General features: G+C 50.0%; 1 protein-coding gene across 3 annotated transcripts in view; it reads left to right on the top strand.

Annotated features, from left to right (window-relative positions):
* Positions 1 to 21,085, top strand: part of LOC135912845 (uncharacterized) — a 50,228-nt gene continuing 29,143 nt past the window's right edge. For 2 of the 3 annotated variants that reach the window (XM_070536052.1, XM_065445396.2), the window contains exons 1-2: positions 1 to 493; positions 5,362 to 5,744. In XM_070536052.1, the coding sequence (XP_070392153.1) occupies positions 123 to 493; positions 5,362 to 5,744 (754 nt within the window). In that variant the 5' untranslated portion in view covers positions 1 to 122. Of the gene's footprint in view, positions 494 to 5,361; positions 5,745 to 17,334; positions 17,717 to 21,085 lie in introns of those variants that run through there. The other variant, XM_070536053.1, reaches the window with a different exon arrangement.

The raw sequence follows: 21,085 nt of genomic DNA, 5'->3' as shown, positions 1-21,085 counted from the left end.
TAAGAAGAAGAACTCCTGCGTCCCATAGCGTTCTGATCGCGGACCCCCGTATAGACGGCTGCGGCGCAACGCTGCGTTTCATTCTGTTCCGCGTTTTATTCCCACACCGCGTGAGACTTCCGATGGACGGCGGCGGAGCCTCGGAGCGCGGCGGTCGCCACCGCCGCTCTGGAAGCAAGCGCAAGCGATCCAAGCACAAGGCGCAGGTCTCTGGCCAGGAGGGCGACGTGGTGTCCCGTCAGAGCAGAACCAGTTCAGCGTGTCGAGAGCCGGCCGACGGCTGCACGCCCTTAGGCAGCCAAAGCGTGGGCTCCGCGGTTCCTCGCGCTACGTCCGACGGCGCGTCTTCCCGGCATTTCGATCGCAGCAAGTCTCAGCCAGGGGCCCACTCCAGATCCCGCTCTTCGGTCTCGCGTCAACATCTGGCTTCCGTGGACGCAGGCGCTCCGAGATCCGCACTGTCCCCGTCCAAGCAAAGCATTGATGCCTCCAGGTAACGGGGCACTAGGCGCGGCCGCTGCGGTTGAACGAGTTAGGAAGTGCGTGCACCGGTACCTACCTGGCGAAAACATCATTCCAGGGGATTTTTCATGTGCTCAGTTATGTGCTTCACTTCCATCTTGCCTACACCATCGATGTATACGCACAAATATTGCTATTGTGTTAGAAGCTGGCGCTCTCGTTGTGAACAAGATCTCATTGCGTAGGCACTGTCGGCTGCACACTGATATTGAACAAACATCTGAGGGCATTTATATGTACAGTGTTTTGCCGAGCGTCAGAGAAGCCCGCGAATACACGCTAAGTGCCCCGAGCGGCCAGTCGTACGGTAATTTTGCGTGTATTCGCGGGCTTCTTTCACGTTCGGAAAAACACTTTTAGGTAGTACGTATTGAGCAACAGAAAACTGTATCGGAAGTTTTTGCTCTACAATTTTCTCATTGACACTTTTCATATAATTATAATATTTGATGAGTTGATTCATTAACTAAGACTAACTAAGTTAACTAAGTGGGGAAGCCAAGTGCAATTATCTCATGAGGTACCTTCATTTGCGGCGCGAACAATGTATAGCCTCCTATCAATGCATTACTGGCCGCGTCCGGCTTAGAGATGAGCTGCCTTGTAAAGATGCAATGCTCATGGAATTAATCCTCTGCTCCTTTTAATGGATTCTAGTTTTGCTGAGCTGATACGAGTTTCTTGGCAGCGAAGCAAAATGAGCTCTGCACGTTGCTGTCCGTGAAAGCAACAATGCCAATCTTGATCATATTTTCGAGTTGGTAAAAGGCACTCTCAACGTCAAGTGCATCATTCAACCCGGCATTTAGAGATCCTATCAACTACTTAATTGGGTCACTCGACATTTTTCTTGTCAGTACTGACACGGGTACTTGTCTTCATCGGGCGACACGTTTCACCGCCTAACAAATGTTATCGCACAGCGCAAGACGCGCTTGCATGTGTGGGAAATTTCTAGAATGTTATCGATGGTTCCATCCACTGTCCTTGTGTAATCTGATTGCATTTGTGCGCGATGCGAATTTGCGAGTTTGCGATGCGAGTTTTGCTGCTTGCTTCGCAGTCACTACCACGTGACAATACGAACTGAAACTTTCTCCCACCGAGCTGGTGACGAATGCATTCGACATTTGACCTCTGAGAACGAGAGCGCGAGACATTTCCTTCGTTAGGAAATTTTCAGGTTGGCTCTTATTGCTCAGGTCTTACATGTAAGCAAGAAACACCACATCCAGCCATTCAAGTCTCGTCATCAACAGTTGTGAACGTTAGAGTATTTCGAGAACTTTAGAGTTGTGGACTTTCGTGCTGTACAGAATTGTTTACATGAATGAGTAAACCACTTCTCGACCACTTTCGTGAAATGTCTTGTTAGCCCAGCTATAGCGAACTCGGTTTCACATATTCGGCAAGTCTATATGGTCCTTCAAGTAGCTTAGTGCTGCTGTGACTGAAGCACTGAACAGCTCCGCGGCTCACCTTACATCCATTTTCAGGAATAACAGTTGCCTGTGCGTAAGCAGTTGTATTGGCCGTACTGTGGAGTGCTTTTGCATTTTGTACAAGCGCTTCTAATATTTGGAAGATATTACTTGGAAGCCACCAATTTCCTTCTGGAATTGGGTTCCTATGTTTTTAACGATGTGACGGTTCGATGGCAAGGAAGATAGGTTTCATAGTATTCCAAGGATGAGAGTCGGGCAAACTGAAGAAAGAAGCTCATCGGCTGTCGTGGGCTTAGTCTTGCAAAATCTTGCCAAAGTGAAACTATCGCCGAAATTGGTCACCCGAGAATACCGCCCTCGCATCCAGCGTTTATGCCTTGCCTTTGCACAATATATCCATCGCAACCACATTAATGCCACGGTGGTCGGTGTCAAGGCGCACGTCATACCCCGCATCTTCTGTTCTCGTGATACGTGGCGAATATAATACGGCAAGCTGCTCACCGATGCATCCTCCTGTAGTACGTAAGCAACAGGAATTATTATTTTACCATGCAGGCTGCAACGAAGGAACCACAATAGAGAGTTAGCCACGGGGATATTTTCTGATGCAGGAAAAAGGTGCAGGAGGTCAGAAGTGAAATCCGCGTCTTCAAAAAAAGCGTCTCTTTGCTTATGGCACTGCAGCTTTCGCTGGATTATGATTTCGTCAACCACAAGCCCGCAAACTTCGGCCACCAGATTCTGTAGCTTCATGTTCCGTTCGGAGCCGGCACCGCACCAATTCACTTAATACGGCTTCTGATGTTGTAGCTTCGGCCTCACCTGATTTTTGAAGAATATTTCGACCTGGAAGCTTCAGCAGCACCTACGGCCTTAGATGTTCACGGGCCTCGGCTGAGAAGTTTCTAATTAGGAGGATGCAATTCCTTACCGTTAGCTATAGGAGCCTACTGGCCTCCTTGCAGTTCCTTTTTTGGTAGGGGTGTGCGAGCACTAATTCTTGAGTCCGAATCGAATGCGACTCGAATAGTGCTAGAAATGTGCCCTTCAATCTATTTTTTACTTGTTTGAAGATTTGCTTCTCGTAATTCGGGTTGTCTGTGACTCGCCCTATCTAAGCGCATTTTTAAACGGCGTCATGACGCTGGTTACAAACTCTTTTTCTCTCGTCGATCTGCATATTAAAGCGGGGCTTTTTTGTGTGTGTCTGAACCCTCCTGGTCTTCCCTAACCGTGGCTGCTGCTGCTACTGCTGCTGCTGTTTTACCGAATAGCTCACACTTAAAGGAAATCGATTACGTTCCCGACGGTCAAATTGAACCACGGCCCCAGAGCACATGCAACCCGGTGTTCTAACAATAAAGGCCACAGTCGCACGTATAACTGCTACCGTGCCAACGTCAACTAGTTCCTTGAGATGATCCCCGCGTGTGTAACATTTGCGTAGCACGAGATCGCGAGAGAGAGTATGTGCATGCATGGCAGTCTACGCCGAAGACGCAGTAATGAAATGAGCAAATTTATCGTATTCGATTAACCTTTGCGCAAAAGCTTCACTTCACATAGATTATAACATGCCGCGGGGGATGCGCACAATTTCGAACATCACCTTAGCGTGTTACTATTCTCAAACCCACCCTTACATTGCCGGTTATATAGTGTTCAATAATTTGTTGCAAGTAATCTCCAGCGTAGCTGAACAGCAGGGACGTCGTCCTTATGATATTTTGGTTAAGGCCTCTTTCAGCATGCTTCAGTGATATCCTCCGCGTCTCATACAATGTATTTGTTCGCTAGCAGTAAACTGAGTTCACCCGCTTTTTGTATAACTGTTACTAAGTTAGTCAATCTGAAGACAATCTAGGACCTTACTAACTTGTGACTACTGGTCTTTACTCCAATGAATGTTAACCCCCTAACGATGTCAGAGCAGCGTGAGTTTTTTTTCCTACTTAGGCTTCTCCAGGTCCATTCAGTTTTATTGTGGTTTTTAATTGAATTGAATTCTGGGGTCTTACGTGCCAAAACCACAATTTGAGTAAGAGGCACGCCGTAGTGGGGGTCTCCAGATTAATTTTGACCACCACGGGAACGTTGACGTGCCTCCAATGCACTGGACACGGGAGTTTATGCGTTTCGCCCAAATAGAAATGCGGCAGCCGCGGCCGCAATTTAATCCCGCGACATCAAGCTTAGCAGCGCAACACCATAGCCACTAAGCAGTCTCAGCAAGTGTTCTTTCTGCGGTGCTGGAATAAAATATTCATAATTCGCAATCAACTCCCTCCCTGGAGCTCTAACTATTATGTCTCACAGTAATTCCACAGCCCATGCCATAGTTGCCAAATTCTTGTTCTCCAATCTGCCTTTTTTCAACTTTCTCGTTAAACTCGCGAATGACTACAGTGCAGAGAGTTTTCATCTTCCGTAATGTTTATGTAGCGTCCTAGTAGATCTGTCTTACTTTAATTTGTCATCATCCTGACGGAACGCTCATACATAGGGTTGTATTTTATATAAGTTATAAGTCCTATATTACTACAATAATCGCTACACTTCTGCAATTACGATAAAATTTATCGGTGTACCCCTCTATGTCCTTATGTGTTAGAAATCTTACCTGACATCCTTTGTTTGGAAGGCCTCTGTAGCAAAGGACTTGCCCATTAGTCAGCACTAGTCAGCCTCACCACATCTGCTTAGCCCGTTGAGCTCGCCGACATAGTAGGCAACGCCTCAAAACTTCTCAGGGCCCTGCTTAGCAAAGTTAGCTCACATTTTGAACCTTGCCAGGTTCAGCTTGCAGTGGCGGCCCTGCCCGGACCTAGAAATTCTTTGCGCCCTCTGCTGCGCACTAGGTCCGAACCGGTACGCAAGCTCTCCGCAGCCGCTGGGAATGATGACCAAGGGTAGCAGCGATTATCATGAGGGAGGTTTATAAAGACGATAAAAAAAACCGGGAAGTTCCTTGCCTCCAAAATTTATTGCGTGAGTTATCAGGCGAAGGAGAAATTTGACTCCCAGCAGTTTATAGGGCAGCCAGATCCCCTCAGTAGTGGGCAGCCCAGTGGCGTAGCTAGGTCGTCTGGCACCCGGGGCCCATAGGTCTTCTGTCACTCTCTCTCTCTCTCTCCCCCCCCCCCCCCTGGGTGTAGTCCAGGAAGTCGAGGATATCAACAATTTCCGGGTGTCTTCAGACGTATCTGACACCCCCCTCCCCCCCACCCGCTGGCCCCTTGCACCCGGCCCCCCCCCCCCCCTCTGTTGCTTCGCCACTCAGCCTCCGCACCTTTCTTCATTCTCTCTCTCTTTCTCTCTCATTTCCAAAGCGGCCCACTCACATGTCTGTTCCGATAACCGATAACATGATGCCATGCTGCTTACTCGCCAGGTCCAAACCCACCGACGAGCGCGTCGTCACAGGCGAAACACGCCAAACAACGGCGGCGCACACCGTCGGAGGGACCGAGATTGCGAAGGAGCTTCAAGACGCTGCTGCGCCGGCAGTCCCTCCTGCTTCCGAGACGGGGGCCAAAGCACACAAAGACGACGCAGCCGCTGCGAAAGCGCCGGCCGCGATAGAGCCCCGGTCGCCTCCGCTGTTCGTGGCAGCGGCGCCGCCGAAGCAACAGGCCGACCGTGGCCGGAAGTCGAAGGTGGCCAAGGACCGGGACCAAGACGCTGACAACCGGCCGTCCATGGAGAGCTTCACGCCTCCGGACGTCATGAAGAAGAGCAACTTGGCATCGACAACGGCTCAGTGGACCTTCTTTCGTGAGTCTACTGCTACGTTGAGTAGCACGAAAAAAGAAATATAGGACGTAAGGAAGGGACAGACACTGGCGTTGCTGAAGGGCGCTGCTGAAGGCTGTGTCTGCGCGCGTCATGAACCAGCCAGCCCAAATGCGTACGTTTTTTTTTTTGTTAAGATGTTTTCACCTGGGTTTGCGACGCAAATTTCGGAAGTATTGAAGTTTATTCAAAGTGTAGGAATAGTGGTACCCTTCAGTAGGAGAGCAAAAGGCCAAGTGCCTGAAGGGGCCCGCCCTCATCCAAACAGTCGTAGTAGTTGACAGTCAGCAACAACACATGATCTAAGAAGATCTGGAACACATTGTGAAGACAGATTGAATAACACTAGCAGCATTAGCACTCAATACATATGCTATTTTTGTGAAGCAACAACCAATTGGTAACCCTCTTTTTAAATTTTGCTAATGAATACTCGAAATAAATATGTTTTCAACGTGTTTGCTAATGCTATGAAAAAGTCGCAGTTCCGCCCAAAAGGCGAAGCATCGATTGTGATAGCAAATTAGTAGGCATCTATGCGAAGTAAGAATAGTAGTTTTAACCGCCGTGTAAACATGTATTTGCTCAACTAACTAAATTAACGTGCCTGGTGTCACACACGCACAAGCAAACATGAACAAATCTCAATCGATGAACGCGGAAACTTGCCGTCAAAACGCTGGAGTGGGGAAGCGCGGCAACAGCAGCAGCGAATTGACCTTCGCGCTGCCTCTCGCTTCAACAGGAACTAAGCCGCGAGAACACATGCAGTGCACACGAAGCTATGAGACCCCGAAGCACCTAGACTGTATTAATGGCAGATCGCTTTGAAGTTGGTGCCCGCGGCTGCTCCATACGCAGCCGCCGCCTTAGTAGAAAGCCTCCCCCCCTTTCCGCGGGTGCCTTGGGCGCTAAGGAAGACGGCACGCTTCCTCCCCGCTTTCCTTCATTGATTGAGCCGCCATCTTCGGATCACCTTCGCTCGCTTTCACTCGCGCATGCAGCATACGGCGAGCGGCGGCGATGTTATCGCCCTTGGAATTCGTACGGAACATCATGGCGACACCGACGCCGACGGCAAAAATGCGTCTGGAATGTCCATATAATTGCTATCGCAGTAAAGGTTGTATAAATGAAATTACAGAGGTATATTGAGCTCGCCAAAAGTGCTAAATGTGATCTTTCATAAAATGCACTCAGTTATCTTGCGGCATTGCGGTCTGGGATTGGTCATCGCGTCGCTGCTCGCGCGGACCACAACCCACTGTTGCCACACGTGAATTTTAAAAAAGTCGCAATTTCATTGATTGCGATAGAGAATTGGTCGACATCTATACGAATAAAGGACAATAGTTTTGTCGGCCGGGCCAACTTGTAAACATTCGCTTAATAATTAAATGAACAAGCATGGTGTCACCCGCGCTCAAGCAAATAGGGACACATTTCACTCGATGACCGCGGGAACTCGCTGTCAAAACGCTGGACTGAGAAAGCGCGGCAGCAGCAGCGAGCGAATTTACCTTCGTGCTGTCTCTCGCTTCCACGCGAACTAAGCGGCGAAAGCACAGCGCACACGAAGCTATCAGCACTACGTGTCCGATGTAATCGCTTTCAAGATAGGGCCCGCACGGGCGCGCGTGGCCACGCCATACGCAGCAGCCTCCGGAGTAGAACGCCCCCCCCCCCCCCTCCCCCACCTGGCGCCTTGCGCGCGACAGAAGACTGCGCGCTTCCTCCCCGCTTTCCTCCGTTGCGTACGAGATTGAGTCGCCATCGTCGGCTCATCCTCGCACGCTTTCACTCGCACATGCAGTATACGGCGCGTGGCGACGATGTCATCGCCCTTGGACTTTATACGGCGCATCGTAGCGATGGCAGAAATTTATTTATTTATTCATTTATTCATACTGTCAACCCTCTGCTGAGGGTTCTTACAGGGAGGGTTTAAATACAGGCAGACCATATATACAGGTGCATCAAGCGGCAGCGGAATCACAAAAATACATGTTTAACAATTTTTCAAATTCACAAGCATCACTGGCTTCTGCCACAAAGCTTGGTATTGCGTTCCAAAGTTCAATCACGGCAGGGAAAAAAGAAAAGCGGAACACATCACTGTGAGCAAAGTATGGACGTAAAACATATTGATGGTTAACACGACTGCTTCGTTTTCCTGGAAGCTGCACATACTCATCTTTGTTAATTTTTAAATGTCCATGTAGTATTCTGTAAAACGCTTTCAGGCGATTTTTTAGCCTTCGTACTTCTAGTGTTTCGAGTTCACAAGACTGCAACATCAGTGTAACGGAATCTAAACGGCGGTACTTTGAGCATATGAAGCGCGCGGCACGACGTTGAACTTTTTCTAACTTTGTAGTCATTTCTTTCTGATGAGGGCTCCAGATGACTGAGGCGTATTCAAGTAAAGGTCTAACAAAAGTTTTATAAGCCATCAGCTTTACATCTCGCGAAGCTTGACCTAGTTTTTGCCTTAAGAAACCTAATCTCTGATTCGCCTTCGAGCACACATTTTCTATGTGCGTATGCCATGTCAGATTATGCGTAACTGTAACACCTAGATACTTAAACTGGTTAGCACGAACTAACAAATTACCATCGATGTAATAGTTAAAAGGCAGAACGTTTACTTTCTTAGTCATATGTGTGTATGTTGATTTATTGTAGTTTATATTCATACCCCATAATTTACACCATCGGCTGAAATTTTCTAAACGACGACTAATTCTGAGTTGATCCTGAACATTGGTTACGGTAGAATAAATTAGGCAATCATCTGCAAAAAGCTTCATTTTTACCGGTTCAGCAATAACAGAAGAGATATCGTTTATATATATAAGAAATAACAGTGGGCCCAAGACTGACCCCTGAGGAACACCTGAAAGCACTTGGAGTGGACTCGACAGGCTGCCATCTAAACTTACAGTCTGTTTACGATCACTTAAATATTCTTTTATCCATAGCACTAATCTTTCATCGATACCTATTTCTCTCAGTTTAAAGATCGGCTTATTATGCGGAACCTTGTCGAAGGCTTTTGCAAAATCTATACAAATGACGTCAATCTGATGCTTCTCATCTAAGGCGGCAGCGAGATCATGAACTACTTCAATTAATTGTGTAATGGTAGATAGTCCAGTACGGAAGCCATGCGGGCATGAGTAAAGTAAACTATTCACTTCTAGAAATTGTAAAATATGTTTTGCGATGATGTGTTCCAAAATTTTACAACTGATACATGTGAGTGAAATAGGACGGTAATTATTTACAAGTGTGCGATCACCGCCTTTGTGCACTGGTATAACTACGGCCCTGCGCCAGTCTGTGGGTAGAGAATGCGTATGTAATGATTTCGCGAAAATTATCGTTAAGTAGTATGACATCCATTCAGCATAGCGTTTCAGAAATTCAGGACAAATTCTGTCAGGTCCACTAGATTTTTTTCCATCTAAACTCAGCAGCAATTGGAACACCCCTTCTTGTTTGATTTCTAGATTTCCCATTGGGTAACGTGTTATATATGGTAAATGCTCGTCTGTATTCATGTTTGTATTATTAGTAAATACAGATTGAAAGAAGTAATTAAAATGTTCGGCAATGTCCGCAGACTTTGTTAACTTTATGTTGTCCTTTACGATTTCTTCAATTTTATCTTTCCTACTGCTAAGATATCTCCAGAATTTTTGTGGGGAACTTTTATGCGAAGCATATTACTAGAGCTCAACCCAGCTCCTCAGGCGCGGCGGTGTCGCCTCCAATACCACGTGACACCGTGACGTCACGACAGAGGAGAAACGGGGCTCCAACTCGCGCCGTCGCGGCGGTGGCGCTGCAGCGCTCGGAGTGAACGGACGCATTTCATATGCTCTCCGTGTTTTTCGGGCAATTTCTCTTTTTACCGGCCACTTACTCTCACTTTTGTTGCCGTGGACTTGCTACCACCGCTTCGGACCCGCTGTTGCGCTTTCCATACCAAGGCAAGCAAGTTTTCATGTTTTTTCGACCTTTTTCGTTTGGCCAAACCTGCTGCGGCAGCTAAGCCTAAGAGCTGCCACGACCTCGACGCGTTCGAGCGCAGCTGCGGTGGCGACGCCGCACCCTGCCGCGCCCAACGCCGCATCGAAGATGCCTTACACCGTAGAAGGCTCTGATATCACCGCCGCGGAGTTATCCGACGGCACATGGACGGCGTTCGAGATGCAACGCCGCTACCGACACCCATCTCCACCTGAACAACAACCTGCCGGAGTCCAGACGCCGGCCACGACGCTCTCTGCCCCGAATGCACGGCAACGCGGCCGCCCTCCACCGCCGACCAGGAAGCGCCCGCTTCCCCGCCTGCCCTCGGACGACCTCAAGATAGTCCTTCGCCCGCAAGGCACACTCAACCTCCACACCGTCGGCCCCGCCCGACTGGCTGTTGCCATTTACGCAGCCGCCAACGTTGACCAACGCCTGGCAGTTACTACCGACCAGGTTAGAATCCACCCTACTAACAACACAGTGACAGTGAGCACACCTGACAGTGCTCGTGCAGTGTCTTACGCCAAGGTCCGCGCCATCACCATCGACACCACAGAAGTCCCGGTCGCCGCCTACGCCCCAGCCCCGGACAACTCCGTGCGGGGGATTCTGTACCGGGCTTACAGCTATGAAAGCGACGCCGAAATCTTCGCCGAGCTTCGGGCTCGCAATCCCGACATCCCTATCGTTGTTGCGCGGCGTATGGGCCAGACACAACACTTTGTCGTCACTTTCGCCAACACCAAGCTGCCCCGATACATGCGGTATCTGGGCTTCACTTTCGAGGTCTTCCCTTACAAGGGGCGCCCGGAGGCTTGTTTCAACTGTCGCAAGCTTGGTCACAGAACAGATGTGTGCTCACAACCACGTCAACCCACTTGCCGCCGCTGCGGTGTGGCCCACGAACCTCAACCGGTCGGCCAACCACCCACTTGTCAAGCCACGTGCATCGTATGCAAAGGCCCACATCCCACTGGCAGTAGAAGCTGTAAATACCGTTTCGTGCCAACCAGCCGAGCTAAATCTTCCAAATCCTCCACGGACACTGAAACTGAGCCCGGCACAGTGTCACGTGGCCATCAGTCTCGCTCTCGGAGACGCGACCGCCAACAACGACCCCCAGGAAATGACGCTTTCCCACCACTGCGCAGCAGCGGCTCCAGTCACAACAGCCCTAGCCGCTCCCCATCGCGCTCTCGGGACTCCCGGGCAACCTCCCAGGACGGACCGGATACCAAGTCCACCAAACAGGTCGCGTGGAAGAGCCCTCCACCAGCCACAAGCCAACTGCCCAACCCCCAGGTAAGGGAACTGGCAGAAATGGTTAAGCAACTACAGCTACAGTTAGCACAGGCAAATGCTAAAATTCATAGCCTTGAGTCTGCACAGGCGCACCCACAACCGCGGCCGCAGCAGGTGGCTCGCGCTCCCACCTCCGACTCCACCAATGACCCCAACATGGACACCGACCAGCCCAAGTGCAATAAGCGCAAGGCACCTCCCCCCTCCTCTACCTCTGACCTTGACGCAAAATTCGAAACTTTTGACGCCCGCTTATCTAAAATAGAGGACGTCCTAAAACGGCTGACCCCCACTATCGACCAGCTCATTGAAGGCTGCACTAAAATGGCAACCAATGTTCACACCCTAACCACACGCCTCGACCACCTCACGGGCCCTCTGCAAACTGACGCCCTCACTACATCAAAGCCCACTCAGTCGCCTGGCGCGCTTCCCTCTACCGAGAGTGCAGCCGCGCGCGCGTCTGCTGGCGGTATTATCAAAACCGACGTAGCGTTTCCGCAGCGTCCCGAACCCTACAGGAAACGCGATGGCTAGCGCGCCCATCACAGTATGGCAGTGGAACTGCAGGGGCTTCAAGGCAAAGCGGAGAGCCTTGGAGTATACCCTGCAGGCCCAGCCATTTACACCCCACATTATAGCGCTTCAGGAAACCTACACCGACACCAAACTTGCCAGCTATACCGCTTACAACCAATCGGTGGCGCCGGATCTCCGCCCGAGCACCGCCATCCTTGTACACCGCAACCTCACCGCCAATCAACTCGATCTTGACTACCCGGAAGTCCCACACACTTTCGTGCAGGTCCTTCCAAACAGCCGAACCGAATCCCCACTCAACATCCTAAACGTGTACAGCCCCCAAGTGACAAGAGCACTAATGTAGCCACTCTCCTCCGCAAGGCGTGTGCGATCGCACGGAACGAGATGCTACTTATAGTGGGTGACTTTAACGCACCACACGCCGAGTGGGGCTACCCCAGCAAAGCCTGCGGTCGTAAAGGAGCCAAGGTTTGGGACACTGCCCAGACACTGGCTCTGACGCTCCTCCTCGACCCCGAACGGCCCACCCGTTTCGGTAATAGCATCACGAAAGACAGCTGCCCCGACCTCACTTTCACCCGCAACATCCCAGATGCGCGCTGGGAAAATCTCGGTATGAACATAGGTAGCGATCACTATGTTCTCAGCACTACCTTCACAGCCACACACAGCAAGGGCCCCCGCCGCGCATTCAAACACACCAACTGGGACGCTTTCCGGTACGTACGAGCTCAGCGTCCGCAAAGCCCTATAGACGACCTCGACACATGGACAGATACTCTGCTCCGCGACGCAGCCAACGCCACGTCCACAGTCACCCAGGAGGAGGGTGGCCCCACCCCAGATGCTAAACTCATGCATATGTGGGAGGCCCAGCGCAGCCTCCACGCTCGCTGGCTCCGACGCAAACACAACCGCCCTCTTAAGCTTCGCCTCGCTCGCCTCGAACGAGAGATCGAAGCCTACTGTACCAAACTTAGTCAGGAACAATGGCATCAGACTTGCGTCCGACTCGACGGGCAGCTGGGATGCAAGAACACATGGTTTCTGCTCAAGCACTTGCTTGATCCGACCCACACCAAGTCTGCATCACACAAGAATCTCAACCGCGTCATACACGCGTTTCCAGGCACGAACCAGGAACTCCTCGCTACCTTGAAAGACAAATACATAAACACCTCCACCGACATTCCCACCCCCTTAAATTACAAAGGCTCCCAGAACCCAGACATGGACAGAGACATCATGGCGTCGGAAGTCCGCGCCGCTCTCAACCGCATCAAGACTACCGCGGCCGCCGGCGATGACCATATCACCAACAAAATGCTCCGCAACCTCGACGACCAGTCGGTCGCAGCACTTGCGGACCTTTTCAACCACCACTGGCATGAAGGTCGCCTTCCAGACTCCTGGAAGCATGCCAAGGTAATCTTCATACCCAAACCAGGCAAACGACTCGATCTGGGCAACCTCCGGCCCATCTCGCTCACGTCTTGCCTGGGGAAGGTTATGGAGCACGTAGTTCTGAACAGACTCCATACTCACGCAGACAAGGAGGATCTCCTCCCCCCCCACCATGTTTGGGTTCCGGGCTGGACTCTCTACCCAAGACATCATGTGGCAGATACAACACGACATACTCGACCCGGGTCCCATCCGGGCGACGCGCACCATTCTCGGCCTCGACGTCAGTAAAGCGTTCGACAACGTGTCGCACGCTTCTATACTGGCCAACCTCTCGCAGATGAATGTAGGCACTCGCACCTACAACTATATTGCCAACTTCCTTCACAACCGCACAGCTGAACTCCACATTGGAGACCTCTGCAGTGACAAAGTCACCATGGGCACCCGCGGAACACCGCAGGGAGCTGTTTTGTCTCCGTCCCTATTCAACATTACTATGCGAGGCCTTCCCACACTTCTCGACACCATACCCCACATTAAGCACTCAATATACGCCGACGATATTACCCTCTGGACAAACTCTGGCTCGGACGGCGAGATACAAGATTCACTTCAGCAGGCAATCGACACCGTCCACGCTTACGTGCAGGCAAACGGTCTCGTTTGTTCGCCCACCAAGTCTGAACTCTTACTTGTACGAGACAGACGTGTTCGCCGACCCGTCCCCGACCCTCAAGAGCCGATCACGCTCCATATTGCCACCCACCCCATAGCCCCCGTACAGACCATCCGCGTGTTAGGCATGCTGGTGCAGAACAACACGCAGAACTCGGAAGCCATCCAACGCCTCCGAACCACAGCCCACCAAATCAACGGCCTAATCCGCCGCATTGCCACTCGCCAAAGGGGAATGCGGGAGACCGACCTCTGCCGCCTTACACAAGCCTACCTCATTAGTAGGATTGTCTACACATATCCTTATTACCACCTCCGCCGCAAAGACGAAGAGGCGGTAAATAGCATCATCCGCTCAGCGTATAAGGCGGCAATGGGACTGCCCCAGTCCGCCAGCACACAGCGTCTGCTCCAACTTGGAGTATATAACACCCTCACAGAGCTGATAGAGGCACACAAGACTGCACAGATACACCGTCTTTCTGGCACCAAACACGGTCGTTACATTCTTCACCGTCTTAACATCAACCCTACAGGTGACATCCACCCCACTGCTCCCCTCCCGACTGGAGTCTTCAGTCGGCTGGTCATCAAACCCATGGCCAAGAATATGCTACCCGGCCGCCACGACAGGCGCCGCCAACTGAAGGCACAAGCCTTAGACGTCACCTACTCCGCTGACGAACATGCCATGTACGTGGACGCGGCGAAATGCGACTCCAACGCATACGTAGCCTGCGTAGCGACGCCAACCGCCACTCTCATCAGCGCCGCTACAGTGCGCACGCACTCCTCCACCACTGCCGAAGAGGTCGCTATCGCGCTAGCCATCGCGGATCCCCGCACAAGCACGGTCCTCAGTGACTCTAAACAAGCCATTCAAAATTTCTCAAAAAACTCACTCTGTCTCCCCGCCGCACACATCCTCCGTGGTTGCGCTCTCGACAGAACTGTAAGCTTAGTGTGGGTACCTGCTCACGCGGGGAACTCTGGGAACGAAGGGGTCGACCGTTTAGCCCGAGGCCTAACTAACCGGGAGGCCGGCCCCTCGAACGCAGATGTGCTCGCAGAGGCCCCCAAATCCTATGCTGAAATTACAAATTTCTACAAGGAGACGAGACGCGTGTACCCGCCTCCCCACCCCGACCTCGAACGAGCGCAAGCCACCATGCTTCGCAGACTGCAGACTGATTCAATTCTCAGTCATTCTAGGCTTTATTTAATCACTGGAGGGGATTACGACCCCGTATGTACTAAGTGCGACCATGGAGTGTTCGCCACTCGGGCACACATTCTCTGGAGATGCGAGGGTAACCCTCCCCCACAATCATTACTGTCAGTTCCCTCCGAGGAGGGTTGGAACCAGCTGCTGACAAGAGCAGACAAGAAAACGCAACTGGCACTCGTCTCGTGGGCCCAAGACGTCGCCCCCACCTGGGAGCCACACTAGGCCTACCTGCCCTAACTTCCTACCCTGCAGTGGCAAATAAAGTTGTTTCTCTCTCTCTCTCGCGCGCGCGCCGTCGCTTGCGGCGTCGCCCCCCGCATCGGACGCGGTGAGCGCCGAGCAACGCAGCGTTCGGCGCGACAAAGAAATGTGCGCCTGAGCAAGCGCCGCACGCCTGAGCCGACGCCGACGACACCGGCTTTTCTGCGACACGAGTTCCTTAACGCTGTCGCGTTAAAATAAAGGCTAGTATGCTTCCCATCCTGGGCTTAACCTTAGCTAAGCCACAGCCATTTTTTAGGAACCCTGTCAGTGTTTGTTCAAAGAATTGCTTTTTGGATAGTGTCAGCGTATGCCTCAACTCTGCGCGAAGTCTCGGTATTTCGTCCGAACCCTTTTTCTTTTTACGCAGTCGCTTTAATTTTCTTTTCATGTGAATGATGCCGCGGTTAATCCAAGGTCGGCGGCGTTGTTTAGTCTTTCTTTTTTCGAGTTGGCACAAATCGGTCCACACAATGGTCTACTATATCCTTAAATTCATTCCAAAGCTCATCTACAGTTTTTTCCTTTGCATGGTGCTCAAATTGACCAAACGAGAATTCCAAAAAATCTAATATAGAATTGTCGTCAGCACGTTTGTAGTCCTTTACCGTAATTATAGGGGAGCATTTCATACGGGGCACACTGCTAGTAGCCACATTCACTACAATCATTCTGTGATCAGAAATACCTTCCTCAATTGTCAAGAAATGATGTTCTATATTATTGGATAGGAACACTAGGTCCAACAGTGACCGCGACCTAGAAGTTATTCTTGTGTCCTCTTGAACGATTTGATTTAGATTAAAAGAAAACATTATATCCAGTAGTTTATCAGCGCTGGATGCTTCAGCGCCGCTGCAGAGTAGGTCTTGCCAGTTAATGTGCGGTAAATTGAAGTCTCCGGGCATAATTAACCGCGTGTTCCTATGTACATTGTTGCACAAGAATGTGTTCAATCGGTTTAGGAAGTCAAGCGAAGTCGAAGGTGGCCGATATATTGCACCGACTAGATAAACGACACTTTGAAAGGAAATTCTGCACCAAACTGTTTCAGGGATGTCACTATCAATTAGAGCCGCGTGGACAGAATTCTTTAGTATGATACACACCCCTCCTCCACGTGAATCGCGGTCTTTCCTAAACATTTTGTATCCAGGGGGAATAACTGCGTCATCTTGTATCCCACAGTGCAGCCAAGTTTCCGTTATCAAAACCATGCAAGGGCTCTGTGAAAGCAGCAGAAATTCTAGGTCAATTGTTTTGTTAACTATGCTGCGTGCATTTAAAACAAGAAAACGTAGCTATGACGTAGGTGACGAGCCGGGCGTCACCATCGAACTTGTTGAACCGTCTGGGTCAGGCGGGCAGCCTGCCACTTCAAACTTCTTTTGCTTTTCTTTACCGAATCTGCTTTCTTTATATCCATATGGTATGCGCTTATCGTTAGTGAGGTCCCACGTGTACATTTTGTCTTTTATTTTAAGTTTATCGTAGATAAGCTTGACTTTCGTGCCTTTTGACCGATCCGATGCTGCACTTTCCCAAAGCTTTCTTCTTATTTCCGCTGTTTCCTTTGCATAGTCTTGGCTAATCCGAACATTAGTGCCCTTCAGTTTAAAACAGTTCTTTAGAACGCTGTCCTTTTCCCTGGAATCAAGGAACTTCATAATAATTGGTCTTGGTTTATCCGGTTTCGCTTTTCCAATTCGGTGAATTCTCTCTACTGTCCTGACGGGGACCCCCAAAGTATTGTCAAAAATACCGTCTAGGACCTGTTCTCTGAGTTTGGTTTCTGTTTCATCAGCACTTTCATTGATTCCAAATACTAGGAGATTGTTGCACCTACTTCTGTTTTCATAGTCAATTAACTTCAATGCTTGCTGTTGGACAACCGATTCCAATTTATTAATTCTGTTGCTCATTTCCTCAAACATTGTCAAAATTCCTTGTAACTTATCAGTTTTAGCATTAACAGCAGCAATTTCCTCTCTTATACGGTCCATCTTGTGGTCGCTTTCATCCAGTCCATCGATAATGACCTGCAACATTTCATTAGCCTTGGGCCCAGGGTTCTGTTCTATGTCACCTGACACAAGCGATAACATGAGCATCGACCAGCAATCAGACAAAATAGCAAAACACTTTTGAGGGCACGGCAGGACCAACAGAAACCTATCATCGCTACGATAAGCGGGCAAATTGCCCAGCTGACTGACCTGCACAAGCAGTAATGGCGATTTAGGCATGTTGTCCGCTGGTAAGCTGCCATGCCCTCTGAAGAAATCGATGCCGGGCTGGGCCTTTTCTAGGTTGTCCAGCGATGACGTCACTCCTGAAGGGTAGGCGTTGACAAGTAGACGGACCACAGTGTCATTGCCACGTTGCGGCACATTGAAGAATCCTGGTTCAGTCCTGTTGTTCGCTGTAGACACCACGGCGAAAAACCACGGCAAAACCTGCACAAGCAGTAATGGCGATTTAGGCATGTTGTCCGCTGGTAAGCTGCCGTGCCCTCTTGTGACTGGTGTGACTGGTGTGTGACTGGTGTGTTTATACCACGTTTCATACATCAGGTGCAACGCTATGGAGGCTAGAGATACTTTTTGCCGTGGCTGTGTTCGCACTTAGAAACAGTTCGGTGTCTTTGGCTGATTTTTGTGAAAATGTTTTTTACATAAGGTCAGTTCTGAATGAAAATAAGAATTTACCCTCAGAAGCAATCAAAGCATACGTTCATTCGGCTGCTAACACGTTGTTTTATATCAATTTTCTTTTCGTTGTTTTAATTTGCCTCCTGTCGCGGCAGCCTCACGTGCATGCTCGCGCGACCAAACTCCCAGCGAAGCATAGACGGAACGCGCGGAGTTGTAAAATTTGGAGACCGCACTGCTTGCGTAGCTTCCATAGCGTAGTACCTGATGCATGAAACGGAGTATATATAATTGCTATCGCAATAAAAAAGAATTCAAAATGTGTCTTATAGACCGCTCAGCAGCACTACCATAACAGCGTAGCTAAAAGATGTTATGTTGTTTGGGTTAGTTGCGTAGGGTTTCAAAGATGCGACGGCACGAAGCCGCGAGTGACAGACTCCATTTCTTGAGAACAACTGTGGCGGCCACGACTGGCCTAGCCTTTATTAAAAATGTCGGATTTGTAGGGGGCGCCAGGAGATACATAACACGCCCCTTTTTGAGTGACGATTACAACAATAAAACACGCACTTCATGACGTTCAGTTCTGAAATCTGGCCGGTGGCCGTATGGCTCTTCCAGCCCTTGTCACGTATGTCGAAGCATGTCTTGCTTCTTCAGGATAGTTGTGAGGCGTAGGATCGTTGGCACTTGTTCGGCCCGATTCATCCAGGGTGTAGTCTTCTGCTGTACAAGTGGCTTCACAGAACACCTGGGTGCGTGGCCTCAGGTGCACACGGTTACGCACATAAATTGCTCCGCTTGTAGTTTGCACTGTGTAGCGCCTCGGTTGAGGACCAACCTGTGTGACGACTGCTTTTTTCCAGTCATTCTTGTGCCTCACCCATACAGGTTGATGTTTCTTCAGCGGTGCAAGTATGCGAGTGTGGTTGTCTCCATATCTGTGCTGTGCACTCTGTCTGCGTTTGAGGAGCTTCCGATGTTCATCTGTGGGGTAGTGTGGTTTCAGATTATGGGGCAAGGTCGGTATGAACGTTCTCAATTTCCTGCCCATTAGCAACTCTGCTGGGGAAGATGCTCCAATGGTTGGGGTGGCACGGTAGTTGAGGAGAACCAAAGACAGATCTTTGCCATCGCTGTGCGACTTGATCAGCATGGACTTAACAGTCTGTATTGTTCTCTCGACCTGCCCATTGGACCTCGGGTAGTGGGGTGATGATGGTTCATGAGCAATATCCCATTCTTGCAGGAATGCTCTGAATGCCTGCGAGTCAAACGGTGGTCCCTGATCAGAGATAAGCACATTGGGGAGTCCAAACCGTGAAAAGATGTCCTTCAGGACTAAAATAACTGAAGTTGCCGTAGTGGTTTCCATACGTTTCACTTCAACATACTTTGAAAAGTAGTCAACAACAAGGATATATGTATTGCCTTGACAGTGAAAGAAATCAACGGCCAACTTTTCCCATGGTCGTGCTGGCAGATCTCTGTCAAGCAATGGTTGCTGAGGGTTTGCCTTCTGGTTGGATTGGCAGGTGTCGCAGCTTGAGACAAGGGTGGCAATGTCCTTGTTGAGTGTGGGCCAATAAACACTCTGGCTTGCTAGTTTTTTACAAGCCACTATGCCACGATGTGCCTGATGGAGTTTCTCAAGAACATCAGCCTGGAGAACTGCTGGAATGACAAGCCGTTGACCACAGCAAATGAAGCCGTCTGTGGTATACAGTTCACTTCTTATGTGAAAGTATGGTCTTGCCATCGGATGAACATCACTAGGGCGATCAGGCCATCCTTGTTGAATGTACTTGGTTAGTTGTTGCAATACTGGATCCCGACTTGTTGCTTCCTGGATCTGGTTGAGCTTGGTGGGCGATGCTTGTACCAGACTGGACACCAACAGTCCTGGATCACTGTCTGCAGTTTCCATCTTGGATTCGGGGTTTGGGGATCTTGACAAGGCATCAGCCACAGTTAGCTGTTTCCCCGGTACATACACTAGTTCAGTGCTATAGCACTGTAGCCGGAGCAAAAGTCTTTGCAGTCTAGGTGACATTTTTGTTAGATCCTTTGTCTGCAGTCCAACAAGAGGTTTGTGGTCTGTTTCCACTGTTACAGAGCGTCCATAAGTGTAATAGTGGAACCGCTCGCATGCGAACACTACAGCTAGAAGTTCTTTTTCTATTTGAGCATAACGTTGTTGGGGAGGTGTAAGGGCTGCAGAAGCATATGCGATTGGCCTGCCTTCCTGCAAGAGAACCGATCCCAGGCCATATGAGCTGGCATCTGTTGAAATTGTGATCGGCTTGGATGGGTCATAATAACGCAACACAGGCGCTGTTGTGAGCTTCTGTTTGATGAGCTTGAAAGTCTCTGTGTGCTGGCTTGTCCAGTGCCACGCTACATCTGCCTTGAGAAGCTCACGCAGAGGACTGGTAGTTGCCGAAAAATTGGGGATGAACTTCGTGAGATATGTCACCATTCCCAAGAATCTTTGCAGTTCTGACTTGTTTGATGGAAGTGACATGGCCTCAATTGATCTGACCTTGTCAGGGTCTGGGGATAGCCCATCTGAGGAGAGCTGGTGACCCAGATATTTTATGGCTGAAAGTCCTAACTTCAGTTTTGATTTGTTAAGCTTCAGGTTGTTTTGTCTCGCTATGGTCAGAGCAGTTCTGAGATGGGCTTTGTGTTCTTCTGGAGTCCTTGAGGCAACCAGTATGTCATCAAAATATGGCTTCACAATGGCCTGCCCTTCAAATACCTTGTCAATGGCCTGCTGGAACAGCTCGGGGGCTGTCGCAAGCCCAAATGGTACTCGAAGAAAACGGTAACGGCCCCATGGTGTTGCGAATGTGCAAAGCCGTGAACTTGGTTGATCCAAAGTCAGTTGCCAGAAAGCACTCTTGGCATCAAGGACAGAGAAGACTGTTGAGCCATTCAGGCTTGCAAAAAGCTCTTCTGGTACTGGTATGCGGTAGTGTTGCCTTTTTAATGCTGCATTGAGGTTCCGTGGATCCAGGCACAAACGAACAGTTCCGTCTTTTTTGGTTATCACCACTATGGGATGGACCCATTCACTATGTTCCGACTCTCGCGTGATTACGCCATTCTTCTCCATGCGCTGCAGCTCTGCTTTGACCTTATCCTCGAGTGCACTAGGTACTCTGCGAGGAGCACAAACTGTCGGCACTGCACCTTCACGCAGCTGGATG

This window comes from Dermacentor albipictus, chromosome 3 (genome assembly GCF_038994185.2).
Source record: "Dermacentor albipictus isolate Rhodes 1998 colony chromosome 3, USDA_Dalb.pri_finalv2, whole genome shotgun sequence".
Classification (NCBI taxonomy): domain Eukaryota; kingdom Metazoa; phylum Arthropoda; class Arachnida; order Ixodida; family Ixodidae; genus Dermacentor; species Dermacentor albipictus.
Note: the sequence above shows the minus strand (reverse complement) of the source record. Positions and strands in the feature narration are given on the sequence as shown.